Here is a 21,472-nt window from a genome sequence, read left to right as displayed (position 1 = left end):
ATATGAATTGTGCTTTCTCTTTTCCCTGGAAACTGCAAGTCTGCGGTAACATCTGCACTGGGCATTTTCTTTGGAAGTCAACAATCACAGATGCAACTGAGTTGCAGCTTTCAATGCAGCCTTTGTTTTAGGAATGGTCAGAATATTTAATGCATCCCTTTTCTGTTTAGGGAACAAAGAGTTGCGGTCAGAATTTCTCCACTATCCCGAATCATTTGTCAGGTGATTGGTGTACTGGGCATTGCTAATTTAGGAGGACTGCTCTGTAGCAACAAGTGTTTCCTCATACAGTGAACCTTTTGAGTCAAGATTTCCCGATTATTCTTGCCTTCCTTGAACATTTTTGATGACCGCACAAACCCTCAGCACACTAAATGGTGGTGATGACCCTGAATTTGGGGTGTTTTGCCCACCACACTTAAAAAAAAATCTAGCATGCCATACATATACAATGCCATATAAAGACACGAGAAAAAACTCCCCCCATACTAGGGCATGAATGGTGAAAAAAAGAGATGGCTCTCCAAATCACTGCAGAAGTGTTTGAAAAACTGCAAGTGTCCATAGTTAACCTGGCATTAATAAACAATTTAATGGATTTTACTGTAGAATACCTGCTCATGCACAAATCCTAGCATTCCCTTTTGGGAATGCCAAAGTAACTCAATTTATTATAAGAAACCCCATGCAATAGCCTGGTTTTGAGTAGAAGCATACCTGCTTTAGTAGCAGTCATCCAAAAAAACATTGAAGCTCTTACAAGGGCTTTTTGCAGTATCAGTCTCACATTAACTATCACATCTATTTAACCCCTCTCCTCTCCAGAAAGCCCCCTTTTTTGAGCAGTTAACTTGTTTTCACTTAGCACATAATTAATCCAGTGGATTCCAGCACATTACACCAACACAATTAATTTCAAAAACTAAATGATAAAGTGATGGCTCATTTGTACTAATAACCAGCTCGGCATAGCCTTCCATTCCATTAAAACTAAAAACTGCTTCTATTCTGCCCAAGCTTCGTTATAATTTTTCACCTTTTACCTTCACTAAGCTCATGGAAAAGGTTAATCCACCCTCCTTCATGGGAAAAGGTTCCATTATCACTGCATTTTTTATTAAGGTAAGATGCTCTCCCACTGTGCTCAAAAGGCTATTTTCACTTGGGTATATAAATATTTGATGATGTTCTGCTGGGCAAAATGTCATTTTAATGTTCCTGCACATGATTTACAAGATGACTATGGGAAAAGATTTCTTATTCTATTATGACAGCTATACTAGTGGGAAGCAATGTCTCCCTGTGTTGTTTGTTGTCTTTGAACTATTAAGCGTCATGCACAAAGCCTAACCTTTACGTTATTGTTATTGCTGCGAAAAAAATCACTGCCACAGGTACAACAAAGAAATGTGCCCTCCACCTTTGCCTCTGGCTGATGCTCACCAACATATATGGGCTGTTTCCCACAAACATTTCCTACACTGATAATGCACATGTCGGTGTCATCCGTTAGCAACGGGTTCCAGGAACCCAAACATGTGACAAAATAGGTGCATGACTGTTGTCATGCACAAGAGTTTATATATGCAGGACACACATTTCTTAAATGGAAGATATAGGAACTTAACCCCGTGCAAAGTTCCTCCTTATCTTAATCCCCCCCAAGCTACTTGCTCAAGTTTCTATACTCAATACTAGTCATTTCACTTCATGATGGTATTACTTAACATTAAGTGGTAAAATGTCCAGTAGGATTCCGCTAATAATTAATTTGTGATTTTTATATTAAAAAATTATATTATTATTTATTAAAAATCACATTGTTCAGTCATAGTGTCATAACTATACTATCCCTCCCCATTCCCTTCCTCCCCAGAAAGAAAAAAATGAAACAGAAAGGAGAAAGCATACACACACGTTTGAGGAACGATTTGGTAAAAGGTTGAAGGTGTTGTTATTCTGTGATAATATAATTCTGTTTAGGTTGCAAAACCAAAACTTAACTTTCTTCTATGAGGTGCTGACTCTTACACTGTCTTGCAATGCTTACAGTTCTATATTAGGTGAAACTACATTAACTTCAGTTTTCACAACCACAGGTAGAAAGGTGCCTTTAGGAAACAGCATGTTCCCTAAGAATGTATTCTACACATTAGCAGCACATCTCCCAAATTCCAAGTGTAAACTGATTGCCCTATTATGGTTGTTCACAAAGTAAACTCTTTGTGCTCATCTTGCAACCCCACTTTTGAAGACATTTTAACTGCAGAATCTGACATTAGGAAACTCCCCCGGAGCCCTGTTGTTATGTAAATTCAATTTTAATGTGTAAACAACAGAATAATACTTCTCCTATGTTGTATTTGGGATATTAAGCAATACGCTGATAAGGAGCCAGAAATAAAATGTTTGCCCTTAAGAAAAACAGGCCTAATTGGTCTGTATCAGGCCAAGTGACTCATAGTTTCAAAACTGTAGTTTATACATATAAAATAAATGACCATTTGTTTCTGAGAACGTTCAGTTGCAACTTACATGGGTTGCCAACAAGCTAGAAGAAAGCATTCCATCATGTGCCCTTTAGAATTTCCTTTGCTGCGGGATGAAAAAATTAAGCCTGGCTGTTAATTTCCCCATTTAATTTTAACGAAGATAACTAATTTCACTGACTACTCCACAGGCAGGAGCGTGAGATGGAGAAGAGCCTTCTAGAAGCTCCCTGTGGCTTGACTTTGGGCTGGATCTGAAGACCCTACTTTGCATGAGCGGAGAGGGAGGGTGTGTCACTGATCTCCTCACTTTTAATTACTTACATTCCAGGCAGCTGCTCTATAGTATGCCCCCACCAATCCTCTGGAGCCAGATTTCATAGGATGTCACACACTGTGGGTATAGGAGGGGGGAGGGGGGAGTGATGATCCCCATATACAAGCGCCTTCCACTCATGTGGTGGGATTTCTGAATCTAATTCCACATTTCATGACTCTCACGTAAAAATATGTGATACCGCAAGTTGCTGAATACTTATCAAAACCTACCAAGAAACTTCCAAAAACACCCCCAGCCTAGTCTAACGAAAATCAAATCTTTGTATGTATTTATAGACTTGTTTTCTGTGTTCTATGTATTTGCATTATCTTTTGCCTCAAAATATCATGGAGTTAATATCCATGTTACTGGCATCATCATCACCACCACCACCACCACCCAACAACGGTGCTTCAGAGTGTAAGCAGCCCTGACCTGGAGATTGTAATGTGACACAGAAGAAACTGAAAGGGGTGGGAAATGGAGGGAGAGGTAAACAGGAAGGAATAGGCAGTTGTTTCGATTGCACATCCTTAATCTTAGGTGCAGGTTAAGCTACTAGAGGGCATGGGACAAAGGGGGCTGCTCCGAAGAGTTAATGGAAAAGGTGGGCTTTGAGGAGAGATTTGAAGGACGTAGGAAAGGTGGCATTGCACAAGCATTCTAGAAGGCAGTTTCAACCATAGGGAACAGCAAGGGAAGAAGGGCTTTCACATGAATATCACACATGGCAGCAGAGGCTGCTCCATTAGGGTGTATGGGGCACTTGTTGCCCTCAGTCAGCCCCCACCTACCTCCCTTCCTCCTTACAACCAGTCCAGGGTGTAACCTTCCTCCTCCTTTGTTTCAGCATTGTCCTTGAGCAGGGAGGAGGATGGGGAGGAAACTAAAATTACTTGGCTTTGTCTATTATTGGCTGTGGTTGCATCAGTCATTGGCTCTGTCTCTGTCTACTGTTGGCCTCCTGTCTTATGCCCTGCCAGTCTCAATGGACACCAGCCACCACGGCACACACACACACATCAACCGAGAAGTGGGCCCTAGTCCTTGGAAGCGTATGTCAAAATAAACTTGTCTAAATCTACCTCACTGGAACGTGGCAACACTAGTTCTATCTTCAGACTGGTAGCAGAGACATTAAAATGAGCAATATGAACAATATTGGGTTCAGGGGTATGGCACATAATGCAGCAGCCCGACTGAAGCTAAGCAAGTCTGCATCTAATCAGTGCCTGGAGAGAAGACTGCCTAGGATCTTCATGAACATTGCCTTGACTTCCCTAGAGGAAAGACAGGAAGACAAATAAAGCTTTGTGTTTAAAAACACACAGAGAGAAGCAAAAAATGTTAAATATCCATGCTCAGAGCTTTAGCTCCCAAGCCAAGTTCTAAAAATAACATTTTTGTTTCCTACAATAGCACCAACTAACATATGGCATCTAGCACAAATACATAGGCTTTGGCCTTTCATTTACATAAACTGCTGTTTGGAAATCTTAGAGATAGATCAAGACTGTGTATATTACTATTTCTGAGTAGTCAAAAGAATAAGCAGAGTTGAGGTATGTAGCTCAGCTAAACAAAAACTGACAGATTTGATAAAGAGTCTCATCCTTATCACCATGCGTGTTACAAGTCAAGATTTCTGTGTTCAGATTGTAAAAAACAACAGCTGCCTATTTCCTTGTTAGAGCACAACAGAATGAAGATAGCAGAAGAAGAGAGCTAGCAACTGCAGAATTAGTTTGGGGTTTGTAGTCACCACTCATGATAGAAACATATCATGGTGGTGAAGAAGAAGAAGAAGAGGAGGAGGAGGAGGAGGAGGAGGAGGAGGAGGAGGAGGAGGAGTTTGGACTTGATATCCCGCCTTTTACTCGCCTTAAGGAGTCTCAAAGCGGCTAACAATCTCCTTTCCCTTCCTCCCCCACAACAAATACTCTGTGAGGTGAGGCTGAGAGACTTCAGAGAAGTGTGACTAGCCGAAGGTCACCCAGCAGCTGCATGTGGAGGAACGGGGAAGCGAACCCAGTTCACCAGATTATGAGACTACTGCTCTTAACCACTACACCAGACTGGAGGAGGAGAGGACAGAATGACATTTGATTGTGCATCAAAAAGACTATGTGTGTGTTTGATGTTTAGTTATTAAACATCAGTAAAACCTGTACCTATGGAAGTGCGTTGTTACTCACTCAGAAATAACATGCATACTTCATGTGGTTCTTTCAGATATTGGTATGCACAACAAAGCCAATGGGGAATAAAAAGCTGAAAATATTTTTTTTTTTATTTTCATACACATTGGTGTTTATGAGTTCTTTAGGCAAGTGACTATTGCAGAACAAATGCTGTCATGCAGCAAGTGCTTGAAAATGTTGGTGTTCCCATACTATCACTAACTGTATATAAGCCAGGAGGACTGGCCCAGGTGGCACACTCCAAGACAATACCTGTAGCATTAAACAGCCTCTTCCTAAGAGGGACCTTTTGCCTCCACTTCCTACTGCAGTCACTGGGGGAAGCAACAGCCTGGACATAACAAAGAATCTCTGCTCTAATTTCACCAGCCTCCACAGCAGTACTTTAAACTACTCACTGCAAAGTTCATCTCAGTCCAATGATTTCTTCCAGCTGCCATATCTTCAGCTGTTCTACCAAGGACCTCAGAGGAACCTCATCTGAAGAGGAGGAGCAGGACTTGGTCCAGCAACACCAAGGAGCCCAATGTCATAGCTGAGCAGCCCAACTTATTCAGCCCCCAAGAAACTTTTGCTGCACCCTGCCAAACCATAATTGTCTCTGCCACAGGACATCCCTCTCCACACCCAATTCCCTGGTAGCAGAAGTAGAGTCAGGCCCAGCAATAAGCCCAGAGCTGATGGAGGAGTGCTTGTCTGGCAGTTAGGCCTTCATTATGGGGGGGGGGTTACTTGGGAGGAGGGAGAAGACAGAGAAGGATCAAGTATGTACTGGAACCCAACAGATGAGCAGGAAGGGAAAGCAGCTTCCTCAGAAACTGTAAACATCCCAGGGTTACTGGGAAAACAGTTCCCTACTGGGCTTCCATAGGCAACTCTAGCTATTCCTTGCTTCTGAACCAAGGCCAGGCCAAGACATTGGGGAGCGCAGGGGAGGAGGAGTTTGGATTTGATATCCCGCTTTATCACTACCCAAAGGAGTCTCAAAGCAGCTAACATTCTCCTTTCCCTCCCCCCCCCCACAACAAACACTCTGTGAGGTGAGTGGGGCTGAGAGACTTCAGAGAAGTGTGACTAGCCCAAGGTGCAGCTGCATGTGGAGGAGCGGGGAATCGAACCCGGTTCACCAGATTACGAGTCCATCGCTCTTCACCACTACACTACACTGGCTCTAACTGGGGAGACTATCGCTCTTCACCACTACACCACAGTGGCTCTAACTGGGGAGACTAATGTGGTACACTATCCTCCCCCCCCCCAAAGGAAAAGCCAGGATAAATTGGGAGGAACAGCTGGGAAAGCTGCTGCCACTGCCCCTCTTCCCAAGAATGTTCCACTTGAGGCAGCCACTTCACTCTTCCCAATGGTTTGGAAGCCTCTCGACACTGAGCCTGTGCATGAATATAGTTTACACACATACTCCATGGGCTCTGGTTTGAGGCTTTTATGCAGCCTACCTTGAATTTTAAAAGATCCATTGTCACAAAACAGCAAAGAAGTTTTGCAGGAATTAAAACTCAGCAGCTTGAAAATTTGCAAAGGTGCTGCTGCTTCAAAGACTGTTCCTGATTGACACCAACAAATAATTTGCACTCAGTATGGCATGTAATTTCAAGGTGTAATTAGCAGAAAGAGGGAATGTTCCTTTTTGCTAAGAACCTATCTGAAAGAGTGGAAATTGAAGCAAGAGAATGAGGTGCTACTTAGGCACATCTGCCTCATTTCTTTGATTTCATACTAAAAAAGTGTTCCTACCACTTATATGTAATGAATATTCTCACGTTTTCATGTTCAGATTCTGAGCAATTTTTGTGCATTCTAATAGTCACAAACAAAGAGAAAATAGCTGATCTTTTAAACGAATGAAGTATATAAACAGAGTAATAATCTTGCAGGGAAATTCCGTACCATTTATCATTCCAAGACTGAAGATGGCATTCACCAACGTGCTCCCTTTCCGAAAGTGATCTGTCATATGCTCCAGCCAATTGGCTTCCAAGCTGCAAATGCTCTGCCCATCACTGGTGATTTTCACAGGGATTGTTAAACTGTAGTACTGGCTTGATCTCTGCAAAGCCTTTGGCTTGTTGTAGACAGCAAAGATCTCGGTTTCTAAAAAAAACACAACCATACAAAGTGCTGAAATAGCAATAACGATAAAAGCAATGAAAATAGCGCACCCTCTCTCTAGGGTACAGTCTGCCAGCATAAAGAAGTAACACATTAATAAGCACTATTAACTGAGCTTTTCCCATGTATAATTAAAACATTACTGGGTCATTAACAAAAACTGTTTTTCCACTGTGCTACAAAATGACCTATATTATTAAGCAACAAACTAATAATTTTAACCATAACGCATTCTTGCCAACTGAATTTGTACGACCAAATAAAGCAGGAAACAGATTTGCAAGGCATTAGCAGGACATAGGGCTGACAAAATCAGGAAAATACAGTTGAAGATGAAAACCATGACTGCGTACTTATACAAAATATATGCATGAATTAACAGTTATAAAGATGAATGAATGTGATGTAGCACTTGGATACACCTTAAGTCCTTCCTGCTGCTCCAGGCTAATGTAGCCATTGTTCTGGAAGAACAAGTGAAGTTCACACCTTTCACATTAATTCCCACTTTCAGAGGTTTCTTGCAGTTGAGGGCCACTTTGTTGTGAGAATACTAAAGCACTTCTCCGATTCTTAGACTACTTCATGACGTCTAGGCACAGGCACACACACACAGTTAATGATATTTCAGGCATCACCAACAGAACGATAGTTTCGAAGTAACAGTTCTGCTTTATTCTCACTACTCATATCACATCTGGAGTACTGTGTGCAGCTCTTGACACCATACTTTAAGAAGCATACAGACAAACTGCAACAAGTTCAGAGGCCAGCAAATGAAGGTGGTCAGCACTAAATGAAACAAGTCCTATAAGGATAGGTTGAAAGAAATGGGAATGTTTATCCATAAGAAGAGAAGTCTGATAGGGGACATGATGAAATTTGCCAATCTTTGCAGCTTAGAAAGTTAAACTTTCCCCCCAGACATCCACGAACTTGAGTTTGATGTACCTTCCCCATGGCTGCAATTTGCATAACAAAAACTCTGGTAATTAATTTCAAATCTTGTTTGAATGAATGAATGAAACTTTATTTGCGTCAGCCATAGGCCATAGCAACAAAATAACTTTGCAATGTACACAGAACAGAAATAAAAAGTTGATTATATAAAACACAGTTTAGGGTCCTGAATCAGCAGTCAAATGGTGGATCTTATTCTGATTGCTCCAGCTAAAAACCTTGCAACCTTTGCTGTCACCTGCTCATCTTGATCTGCCAAGAGAAAGGACACTGTGGCAGTGGTTGGGCAACCTGGAATGGACAATAAAAGAGGGGTGATAATCTCATTCCAAAGAGTGCAAGCCAGAAGGGCGTGCACCACTGATTCGGTGCCGCCATCTCCACAGGGACTTAAGCGCTTTTCGTGTGGAATCTGTTGGAATCATCCCTCAAGTACAGCCGAGGGCAATACATTCAATCTTGCGAGAGTAAAAGCGCATCTATATTTTGGAATTGCTAGGTTATGCAGATAGGGTGCCAGAGAATCAAAATGGGAAGGTGGATTTATGGCATGCCTTTCTCTGATGTCATTACAGATAAGGAGTGAGATGTACATAGCAAACAAGCAAAGAGGAAATGGCTGCTGAGCTGCACCCACCATTGTGAGGCCTGAAGAGGTGATGATGATGATGCCTCTCCAGCTGCTGTTATTGGCTGTGGACGCCCTGTGATGTCACATAAGCACATGGCAACTCAGTGGATATACAAAAGCAGCCCAAGGGGAAAGCCCAAGGCAAAGCTTGAAAAGGACACAGTGGATGACAGTTGTGTTATTCAGTACTTGGTGGTCTCCTTCTGCATGGAGGCGAAGTGGCAAATGGAAGGAGGCCATCATCCGTCAATGAGATGCTGTGGAGCAATGAGAAGGCAAGTGTACCTGCTGAGCAGGACCACAGCTTGAAAGTGGCAGATATCCATGGTTGGAAGCTGGAGATGGACATGGCAGAAGCTGTGATTAGCATGTGGAAGCCCGGGATGCCGCAGGGCTGAAAGAGGCTGAAGTTTGTGCAGGTAAGCTGGTTGAAATTCACCTTCAGAAGGCCATTGACAAAAGCTGTGTGGATATTTGTGGGTTGATGCTGGGGTAAGTATGAATGGAGAGTGTGGACATAGGTCACCCACCAGACACGGTATGACTGGGAATTGCATGTTCAGATAGTGGTGTAGGCTGCCCTTCAGGCTCTGGGCGAATGAACCACTGGATATTCATGGGTGGAAGCCAGTGGAGGTTGGAAGGCTGGCCAGTGGAGGTGGCTGGATGATAACTGTTGAATGAGGGCCATTCCCCTCACTGTATCTGTGTTTGCCTTTCATGGATGTCACAAGCTGACAAGGCTTTCCCTGAAAGCAGCAATGAAGGAGACAGCAGAGCTTAAGCAAGCCATCTTCTACTTCTAAATAAAGTTATTTCTAAATACATCTAAGTAACATTCATGACATTCCCCTTTCCAGTATCAGGATGGGAGGCTGTGCAGATGCATCCCATAGCAGTTGCTGTGGGCTACAAATTTCCTGTGATGTCACAAATGGACAGGGTGGCTGAGGGGAAAGGCAGTTACTAGTGGGTGGAAGAATGGAGAAACCTCAGTAGCAGGTTATGGGGAAGTTGGGGTAGGTAGGCAGGGCCAGCTGGATATGCAGAAGTTGAGTATGGGCTTACTTCCTTTTGTCTACTTGCGTTGCCAACATTTTGTTCTCTCAGGGCTCCTGTACCTGTCTCACCTAGATCGCTTGGCAAGAGCTCCAGCCCTTTAATGGTTCCTGCATTTCTGCAGAGCTCCAAAAACCACGGGAAATAAAATGAAAAGCAACAACGAGAATACAGTTTAAGTTGTTAACAGATGCAAAAAAAAGAGGAGGCTTCGCCCTGCCAGATCTGAAATTGTATTATGAAGCCTCCTGCCTCTGTTGGTTAAAGGAATGGATGTTATTAGAAAATACGGAATTGTTGGATTTGGAAGGTTATGATAATAGATTTGGGTGGCACGCACACTTGTGGCATAATAAGACAAAAGTCCATAAAGGATTTGGAAGCCATATATTTCAAAGATCTTTAATAGAAATTTGGGATAGGTATAAAAACCTGTAAAACACCACATTGGTTATCCTCACTAGAAGCAATGAGTGTGAAAAAGGTCAATATGAGTGGGAAATGGATAACTTATGGGAAATTAATACAAAAGGAAGGAAGCAAATGGAAAATAAAACCATATGAAGAAATTAAAGAATATGTGAATGATTGGCTGCACTACCACCCGGTCAATGAAATGCTTAAACAGGATTTTAAAGAAAGAGGATTTGATGAAAATAGATCAAAGTTTGAATTAGAGATATTAAGTAATGATTGTAAAATTTTGTCTAAAATGTATAAATTGCTGCTTGAATGGCATTTGAAGGATGAGGAGGTAAAGTCGGTTATGATTCATTGGGCTAAGGATTTTGGGTATAATATACAGCTGAGTGATTGGGTAAAATTATGGAAAGAAGGTTTAAAATTTACTGCATGCAATGCCTTAAAAGAAAACATGATGAACATGATGTATAGATGGTATATTACACCCGTCAAGTTAGCTAAAATGTATAAAGTTAGCAATAAATGTTGGAAATGTAAAGAAAAAGAAGGAACATTTTATCACATGTGGTGGGAATCTAAAAAGGTGAAAAGCTTATGGGAGATGATATATAATGAAATGAAAAAAATATTGAAATATACATTTATAAAGAAACCAGAAGTATTTTTACTAGGCATTGTAGGGAGTGATATAAACAGAAAGGAATGTAAGCTCTTTTTATATGCAACAACAGCAGCAAGAATATTATTGGCCCAAAAATGGAAGCAAGAAGAATTACCGACGAAAGAAGAATGGAGGACGAAACTAATGGACTATGCAGAACTGGATAAACTAACAGGAAGGATTCGAAATCGGCGGGACCAGAAATTCACAGAAGACTGGAGTAAATGTACGGATTATTTGAAAAGTATTTGTGAAGATCAGACGACGTTTGTAGGCTTGCAAGAAGTTTTGTGAGGAGTATTATTGGAATTATTGCAAAAATGGATAAGGGGGAGGATGATTAGTTAAGACATTTAAAGGTAATATAAATTTAAGAAATGCATAAGAAGTGGTTAAAACAGTGGATCATCAGAGGTGCTGATGGAAGTCCAAAAAGATTGTATAAGTGATAAAGTTTTGTGGTACGTATTATAATTTAGATGTTAAAATTAATAAAGATTATTATAAAAAAGAAAAGAAAAGCAGCAACCCTGCTGGGCGTCCCTGCGCCCACTCTCAAATCTTGTTGGGTTCTGATTGTAGGCACTGTTCACACTTAACTTGCTCTTTCCAGGCAAAGATTGTGCCCTTTAACACTCAGTGTCCAAGCGGGTTGTGTGTGTTTTTTGCCCCAAGCTGTCTGCATGAAAACCCACTACAGTGGTGCCTCGCAAGACGAAAAGGATCCGTTCCGCGAGTCTCTTCGTCTTGCGGTTTTTTTGTCTTGCGAAGCAAGCCCATTAGCGGCTTAGCGGCTTAGCGCTATTAGAGGCTTAGCGGGCTTAGCGGATCAGCTGATAAGCGGCTTAGCGGATCAGCTGTTAAGCCGCTTAGCGGATCAGCTGATAAGCGGCTTAGCGATCAGCTGTTAAGCGGTTTAGCGGCTTAGCGGATCAGCTGATAAGCGGCTTAGCGGCTTGGGAAAAAGGGGGGGGAAAGGAAAAAACCCCCGCAGGAACTCGCAAGACATTTTCGTCTTGTGAAGCAAGCGCATAGGAAATTTGTTTTGCGAAGCACCTCCAAAACGGAAAACCCTTTCGTCTAGCGGGTTTTCCGTCTTGCGAGGCATTCATCTTGCGGGGCACCACTGTATTTAAAGCAGAAACAGAGTAGACTGATGTTTGTTCCAATTGAGCTTTAAAGAGCAGGTTTTCACAGGGAAAGCTCGGGGGGGGGGAAAGGGTGCTCAGACACATAGCTTTAAATTGCAGATTGTGTCTGGAAAGAGTGGAGTTAAGTTGATTGTGGATAAGCCCTTCATCTGGGAAAACAGATGTTTTCCCATCACAGTAGACTTTACAATTTTATAATGTTCACTGTGAGCAAGATACAACATTGTTCAGAGTTTCCTAGTAAGAATAGTTGGGTAAGACTAGATGGCAGAGTGATTTGCTACAATACTGAGCTCCCCTTCCCCTCGGCACAATTCTTTTAACTGTCCTTGTACTGTTAGAGTTTATTATCAGTTGCCCAAAATCCATACTGCTGCAGTGATTATACTCTTGGGCATTCTTGCAAGCCTCCACAGGTTACTTCTTTTAGGCTGTTGATAGCTGTGTTCCTTTATCTACAAGCAATTGTATTTCAGTGTAAGAGGTTGTTACAGGCTGCTGGGTCACATTTTTAAGTACCGTATTCCAGTTTTTGTATTTCTTCCCCAAACAACATTGCCCCTTTCACTGGCCTTGGCCTATTTGTTTAATCTGGGGGCTTTGGTCTCTTTGCTGGTTATAGGAGCATACGACTCCCTTGTTGCAACAAGCTACTGGTCTGTTTCCAGGCATAATTCAAACAGCTGTTTATAAAGCCCTATATGGCTTAGGATCAGGCTATATGGAAGACCATATTCCCTGCTTGGGCTCTAAGACCTGGGGGAAGTCCTTCTCTCAGTCCCACCATCCACACAGGCACACTTGGTGGGGATGCAAGAGGTGGCCTTATTAGTAGCTGCTCCCAGATTTTGAAACTCCCTCCCTACAGAAGTTAAGACTGGTTCCTTTCTTCTTGTCCTTCTGCTGGCAGGTGAAGACTCTATTATTCCAACAGGCTTTTGTGAACAGGCTTGTAAGCAGCTGATGATGTGATGGTTTTATTGCAATCATCTGTATGTTTTAATACATAACACGCACGCACACACACGCACACGCGCGCACACACACGTACACACACACAGACGTATGTATATATGTTTAATTGTTTTTAATGTCCCTCCTCCCAATGCTTTTAACTATTTCTATTTTATCTATAAGATGCCTTCAGTCGTGTCGGGGGGGAAAGGGGGGGTGTAAATAAAGGTAACAAAAACAAGAACAACAACAACTTGCTCCCTTTGGCATTTGCCCTTCTAGGTGTGTGACATCATACTGGGTTCATAAGGAAAGGGTTAACTAAGTGTAAAATGACTAACCAATAGGAACCCAAGGGGAGGAGTTAGAGTTAGAGTTAGAGTTGTTGAGAAGTCAGTCTGGAGTTAGAGAAGGGACGGAGAGGATAAGTCTGTGGGTTGGGCTAGTCTGATGTGAGAGATTGAGAGAATCTGTTAAGAGGAGTCAGTCAAACAGTTGAGATATTCAGTCAGAAGGTATTAGGAAGGTATAGGCTGGTAAAGAAACTAAAGTTAAGAAACTGACAAGAATATTATCTGAGAAACCATAAACTTGTTAATACTTATAAAATAAACTTGTTTGGTTGGTTCAATTTTGACAACTGTCTGGACTCAGTGTGTACCCGAGAGTAACGGGTTGGTGGCAGCGGGGAAGTGGCCACAGTGGTGGCAAAGGAATGAATAGTCCATTAAACGTCCAGGGGACCCTGTGTGATCACCACACTCCCATTTACTTCAGGCTGCATACTTTAGTAAAGTGATCCTTTTCCTCAAAAACTGATGAGTCCTATTGAGGATTGTGCTGCATTTTGGAGGGCTGCATTTGCCCATCCCTATTCTTCTATACTTCTGCTACATAAAGTGAAACCAGCTCTTTTCTTCACAGGTTTTTGTTTGCTTTTCTTCCCTGTTTCTGAGTCTCTCTTTCTTTCACCTTGTCACCAAGGTGTTCCTGAACAGCGAGCTTAGATTTCTTTTGTTAACTTCAAATGCTAACCTTACTTTGCTGAACAAAGTGAAGCTATCTATTCCAGCTTGTAGCTGCCTCTTCCTTTCCCCCCTAGTTCTCGCTTCCTGCGAGAGAGAGCGCCGACTCCTCTTAAAAGTGACACACACTTTGCAAACATCTCTCTTTATAGAGCACTATAACATCAATAAACTGTTCAAGGAGGCAAAAGTAGTTCCCACAGGAGGCAGATAATGACTTTTTTTCCAAATAGAAAAATATATGCTTTAATTAAGGCAGAAACAAAGTATTGCAAATACTAACAAGCTTTCCCGACAAGCTGTTCTTAGGCACTGAAAAAAACACATTCACGTTTAATGCACAAGAAAGGTTATTCTATTAAAAATCTCTTTTGCCTTTAATAAGTATTGTACAAAATTGTTCTGCGGGAAAAAGACAGCACATGTATATTCCAATTGGCCTTGCAGTAACAGTAGTTATTTAGTCATGCCACATAACCCATTTTAACAGCATTTTTCCCCAATTTCTAAATCAAAAGCTCATGTTCTATATAACCTTTGATTTTTAAAAAACATTTCCCACTTATCCCTCCCTCCTTCCCACAAAAAGGTTTCAGCATGGATCATAAAACTTTGTTGAATGGCACACTTATTAATTCATCAACACAGCTTTTGGTAATGATATTGTGTCATGTAAAAATTAGTACAGCAGACCTGCAGGATCAAGCAGGATCTATTTAACCGAGCATCCTGTTTCCCATGGTGGCCAACTAGAAGCCTATGGAAAGACCACAAGTAGGACATGAGGGCAATCTAATGCTCCCACTTGCGTTCTCCAACATGGTGCCTCTGATCCTGGAGGCGGTATACAGCCATGATGAATAGTAACCATTAATAGCCTTGCCTTCCATGAATTTGTCCAACCCCCTTTTAAAGTCATCTAAGTAGGTGGCCATGACCACAGCTTGTGGTAGAAAATGACATAACGGGCAGATGGTTGCATTTGTTTCTCCAAAGGAGACATATACACATACGTACAATTCAGGGGCCAATAAATGAACCAGCAAGTGGGCATAATAAAGGAATAAAGGAAAAACTTGTAGCTTGTCACCTTAAACACTATTCTGCGAAGTTTGATATTCGAACAGAACAGCGAATAAAGGATTAGAAAAACAGAAAGACGTTCAGTCAGGAATTAGCAGAATCAACAAAATGTGAACGTTAATCTGAGCCTAGGAGCGTTGAGATGTGCAACAAGACTTGATCCATTATTGTCATCATTATAGTAGCCCTTTAAATGTGCTCACTACATTGCTATTCTTAGCTTGTTACAACAAACCTATGAAATGGACTATATATGATGAGGTTCTGGTATTGGTGCTGATATTGCTTAAGCTGTTTATTTATCTGCTCCTGTTGATGTTTTTTGGTTTTATTCCTATTTTACTGCACCTTGACCAGGGATCTCTTTAACAATGAAGCATGGATTAAAATATTTTAAAATAATAAAAAGACAGAACATGAGAAGAGCCCTGCCGTATCAGGTCAAAGGCCAATCTAATCCAGCATCCTATTCTCACAAAGGCCAACTAAATGATCATAGGAAGCCTGCAAGAACTCTGTCTGTGGAGGCAGAATGTAGCCTTACCCTCCATGAATTTGTCTAACCCTCTTTCAAAGCTGTCAAAATTGGTGACCATCACTATCTCTTGTGGAAGTGAATTTCATAGTTTGAAGTATGCACTGTGTGAAAAGGTATTTTCAGACAAACACACGAAGCAGTATGATACAGAACCAGACTGTTGGTCTCTCTAAGCTTAAGGCTGACTGCTCTGTTAGAAAGTCTCTTATTGTTTGGAGTACAGGACTTGCTATCTGGGTTCTCTTTAAATGGATATTCTAGTGGCTGAATCTCATGCCTTCTGTGTGCAAAGCATATGGCTTTGCCAGTAAGACACAGGCATCTCCCTCCTCTGTTTAATTTGATTTAAGAAGCAGGACAAAAGGATAATGGCTAGGACACTTCCTATAACTAAGAAAAGATTGGTCTCCAGCTCACTAGTTCACAAATCTATAACCCACAACAGTTAAAATAAGTTGCATACCATAATCTGGGGTGTGTGCATTGACATCTGTTCCAAAAACCCCCCCAAACCTCTTTAAAATGCCTCTATTTTGTTTTACAAAAATCAAACAATCAGTTAATAAGGGAATTTGGCACAAAATTTTGTAATGTTGGAAATTTAGGTTAAAAATAACATTCAAAGGGGTAAAACAAGAATAAAGCACTTTCTTGCCAGATTCCTAAACTGCTTTTTGGGTTCAGGTACATTTTAAGATGGGACGCGGGTAGTGCTGTGGGTTAAACCACTGAGCCTAGGACTTGCCGATCAGAAGGTGGTGGTTCGAATCCCTGCGACGGGGTGAGCTCCCGTTGCTCGGTCCCTGCTCCTGCCAAAGCATGTCAAAGTGCAAGTAGATAAATAGGTACCGCTCCAGCAGGAAGGTAAACGGCGTTTCCGTGCGCTGCTCTGGTTCGCCAGAAGCGGCTTAGTCATGCTGACCACATGACCTGGAAGCTGTACACTGGCTCCCTCGGCCAATAAAGCGAGATGAGCGGCGCAACCCCAGAGTCGGCCACGACTGGACCTAATGGTTAGGGGTCCCTTTACCTTACATTTTAAGAATTTGGATCAGACAGTTTAAAGAAAATTCTGAGGAAAAATGCAGGGTCACACACATGTAGTTTGATCCTGCAGCTGAAAAACACAATGTTAGAAATCTTCAAATTCATGGTATTTCTCACTTTAAAATGTGTGAATGCAAATTAGTAATAGTGTAATATGATTGTTTTACATGAATAAAAGATAGATGTAGAGATGCTGATTACGAAAAACCATCCAACTGCTGAGCCAAGATTTATATAGATCAAGAGGGTTGTTTTATCATTTTGTAGTTGTAGGAAACAGGATAAGGATTTTTCCCAGCCAAGGACTTTACAATTCAACGTACACATATTAAAAAGGAACCCAATATTATTTCAACATAAGCAATTATGTTTAAATACTGTTGTAAATGGAAACATATTTATATTCTCACTAAAAAGTTAAGAATACACTTGTGGATAAGATATAACATTCTGCAAGTCATATGTAAGGTCAACAAAACACATGGCTAAGTAAAGACCTTTCAAAGTTACAAAGCAGTACAAGACAAAGGGGGGGAGTGAAAAACAAATGGTGTCATTAGAAGAAAAAAAGTCAGAACTCTGGAGCAGAAGATATAACGAAGTCCTCATTAACAAAGTCTGGTTTGGCAAAAAAATGGACTTCTGAAAAGGAAAAGGGTATGTGGAGAAAAGGTTGCCTTGTAAAAGATAAGGCAGATAATACCCTGTGCTCACATGGGAGGAAGAAAGATCACTGCCAAAACTGGAATAAGTTTTCCAGGTTAGGAAAAGGAAGTGCTGAAGAAAAATGTGGTCGCAAAGGGATAATAAAGAAATGCAGTGTGGGAAAATATTTTGGTACAGGAAGATACCTCCTTTTCTCATCCACACACAAATAACAGAGCACACACCCCAAATTTGCAAACCGTTAGCAGGTAAAAAAGTGGATCCACAAGTAAAAGAGATAACATCCCAACAGGTCATCGGAACAGTCAGAAAATATATTGTTTCCCTGGTTTCTTTCAAGAGGCATTCCTGCAATTTGTTGCATTTTATCATATGCGACTTTGGTCCTGTTTCCTCTCCATGCTCTCAGTTCTATCACTGTGACATCCTACCTTATTTCTGTGATGGCAAACTGTTTTAAACTGTTTTTAATAATGTGTTGTAATCTTGCTTGGGACCTTGGGATGAAGGACAGGTAATAAATTATAACCATCATCATCTTTGACACAAAAATCAGAAGCAGGCCGCAGAATCATGTGGTCCCCCAGCTCCTACAAGCACCAATTCCTCCCATTCTTACCCTGCCAGCCTTAATCCTGTTTAAGAGTTGCAATTTGCATCAATCTTAACCATGGGGTAGAGTCAAATGAGTTTAATCCCAATTCAGAAAGCTGTGCAAACAACACAACATAAAACACTTTACTGGTGATGTTAACATGGAAGCAAACAAAAGCTCTTGAAAAATGGATTTAAACCAACTACAAAAAAACAAAAACCCACAACCCAGACTGAAAGTGAAAACTGATAGTAACCGAAATATACTCTTAATAATATGGCTGTTACTGCACCCTTTAGCTTTGCTAGTCTCTACTTTCTTCTTTGTTTAAAGTTCACAGATTAGTTCATGGCTCTCTTCTTAAGACTTCACTTAGCCATGCCATCCCCCAAAACAAAAGAGACAAAGCCATGGTTCTTCTGGTTACATTTATTTTGGTTGCATTTTAAAGAACTGATTTTTTTAAAGGCAATTTCTGCTAGAAATCCTGCACTGGCAATATATGGCCCAGGGCTGATCTTTGCTATCCTGTTCTCAAAGAAACAGAGGAGGGGTCATAGAGATCAGATATACAGCAACATGTTTATTACATATACATAGCATGTTTATCGTGCACACACTTAAATGCATACCAGCCTTTTCTGATCACAGTAATGTGAACAAGCCATTGATACAGATTTACTGTATTGAGTTGCTTATGCATAGAATTTTTGCATGGCACCCCAATCTCTGAGCGGTGTGAGATTCCAAGGGTTCCAGGCGTTAACCAGGGTTTGTGTTTCGTTTTGGGAATGAGGTACAGCGGAGACAGTGGTGTCTTTATTATAAATTGTTTAATTACAACCTGAGCCTACTATGCACATACAAGCTGAGCCAGCCTATGACTTAGAAGTTCACAGCAGTGAAACCCTCATCTCCCATTGCCACAGCCTTGGATTCAATAAGAAATCAGCCATGGCTTTCTCTCTTCTCTTCCTGCCTGTAGCTATTTTCTCTAGGTTGCAAGGCAGCAAACTCTGCTCTAAAACACAGGCTTTGTCTTTTCAACTCTCTAAGAGCTAGAGGAGGGGCCCCACCCATTTGTCATCTGGCACAGAGCCCCCTCTCCTTTGTTCTCTTAATGACCCATCCAGGGAAATGCCCTTGCAAAGTGAGATACATAGCAATAAATGACAGCTCAGAAATGCCAGTAAATTGCAAATGTAGCTGTAATTGCAGTTTAAAGCAAGGTCCCCCAAAATAACATGTTGGGAAGAATGTAAAGTCTGTAAAGGGTATTCTGTGACAATTTACGAATTAAAGTGCTGCTGTGTGTCTATCACACAAACCTGCTTAAAAGCAGAATCATGAGAGGCAGTTACTATAAACTAGAACAGAAGATAGAAAGTAACCTGAAAATCCTGCCAGATGGGCCTAATTAACAATTTCAGAATAACTTAATAAATCTTAGCTGTGTGGAAGAAATTATACTGCAAAAATGTGTGTGAGTATCCTCCCTCTAGTTTGAAAGAGAGATCATGTGGGATTGAATCCTCTAAGGGAAACATGGCAAAAAATGGTTTTAGATATGTGTTTTAAAATAGTTGGCAGGCTCTATGGTGTTTTTCTTTTTATATAACACTATATACAATTTTATACTAAATTAACATCTTGCAAGAGATACTAATGTAGAAATCTAATAATCTATGTGCTTGTTTTGAATTAATGTAGCACATTGGGCTTTTGTTCAAAAATGAATGGAAAGGAATTGGTTTTTGGGGGTTGTTGTTTTTTGCTGCTCTAGCATTAGAAGTAGTAATTTTGCTCTCAAGTTACAAGTTATTAAGCAATCTTGAGAAACCAAGTCCAAAAAGGGGGGCTGTAGAAGTACTGACTATACCATGTGATTAAAAGAATAATAGTAGCTGGCATCATCACAATTATTCACAAGCCTTCCAAATTTGAACTCTTGTACTACTCTAAATTAGTAGAAAAGTGAAAAGTGACCTACACTGCCTCTGATATAGTCCCAAATGCTTTAAACTTTGTATCCTCTCTCTGGGAATTTCAAAATTCCCTGGGAATTTCCATTTTCTATCAGCAAGTAGTAAATGGAATGAAAGTGCAATCTGGAGGTTAGAGAACATCAGCTCTGCAGGGAGGAAACAAATCCAGAAGGCAGTGGACCAATTTTAACTCCTTTTGGTTAAAAGCAGGGATATAAAAAGTGGAGTCTGTTGAGCATCAACTTTTATGACTGGCAAGTTGTAACCTGTTCGTAAGTGATCTAGAATTGGGGTTTAACTTGCACAAAAGTGGAGAACAGACATGGTTCCAACAAAAGAGGTGGGGCACCATAAACTGCTGGAATACACGGAACTAGTAGGTATGACTAATAGAATAGAATAGAATAGAATAGAATAAGAAACAGAGATTAAAAAAATAATAATAATGAGGACTGGATGTTATATATAGAATATATGAAAAAATATTACCAAAAGACAATCAATGTAGCAGGATCAGCATAATTCAGCAGCGTAAGTTATGAGATAAAGAAAAGGAGAGAGGAAAATTTAGAAGAACAATAAGATGCAGATAGGTTGGGAATAGAAAGGAAACCAGGGAAGGAGTGGAAGGGAAGTATATGAAAATAAGTTTTCTTTTTTCCCTTTCCTTACTCTTTTTTATTTTCATTTTTTAAAAAATGCAACAGTTGTTGTACTATTGCTGATATACCAATGAAGAACTGTAATAGAAAAGCAAATAAAAACAAACTGAAAATGCAACAACAACAACAATAATAATAATAATAATAATAATAATAATAGAATTAGGGTTTAACAGTGTTTACGGATGACACCAAATTGTTCAGGATGCTAGAAGTAAAGACAAATTGTGAGGCGCTTCAAAAGGATCTCACTGAACTGGGTGAATGGGCATCAAAATGGCAAATGTGCTTTAATATAAAGTGATGTACAGGGGGGAAGGGACTACTCACTGGTAAATCAGACCCCTTGCCCCCACTCCTGAGGACCAATTCAGCTGACAGATGGGCATGACTATCCACCTATCAGTCACTTGATGCAGCTGTGGCCTTGCTCACATGTCAAAATTGGCCCACAAGGTGGGGATGGGATGATAAAGATCTGGCCCACCAGGTCAAAAAGATTCCCCAACTGTGGCACGTCCAAACTATGAAATTTGTTTCCACAAAATGTGGTGATGACCACCAACTTGAAGAGGTTTAAATGGGGATTAGCTAGTAAGGCTATCAATGGTGTTAGGAGCATAAGGAGCTGACATACCAAATCAGATCACTGGATACATCTAGCACAGTATTGTCTACAGTGACTGGAAGCAGCTCTCCAAGATTTCAGACAGTAAACGTTCCCAGCCCTATATGAAGATGCCAGGGATTGAACCTAGGGATTTCTGTATACAAAGCAGATGCTCTACCATTGAGTTACAGCCTTAGCCATGATTGAAAGAAGAAGAAGAGGAGTTTGGATTTGATATCCCGCTTTATCACTACCCGAAGGAGTCTCAAAGCGGCTAACATTC

General features: G+C 40.9%; 1 protein-coding gene across 1 annotated transcript in view; it reads right to left on the bottom strand.

Annotated features, from left to right (window-relative positions):
• RFTN1 (raftlin, lipid raft linker 1) overlaps positions 1–21,472 on the bottom strand; it is a 109,192-nt gene that overhangs the window by 18,458 nt on the left and 69,262 nt on the right. The window contains exon 6 of the mRNA XM_083578050.1: positions 6,918–7,121. Within this exon, the coding sequence (XP_083434176.1) occupies positions 6,918–7,121 (204 nt within the window). The remainder of the gene's footprint in view (positions 1–6,917; positions 7,122–21,472) is intronic.

Source organism: Podarcis filfolensis (genome assembly GCF_964270895.1).
Source record: "Podarcis filfolensis genome assembly, chromosome: 12".
Classification (NCBI taxonomy): Eukaryota; Metazoa; Chordata; class Lepidosauria; order Squamata; family Lacertidae; genus Podarcis; species Podarcis filfolensis.
The sequence above is the reverse complement of the archived record's forward strand: the minus strand, read 5'-3'. Positions and strand labels throughout refer to the sequence as shown.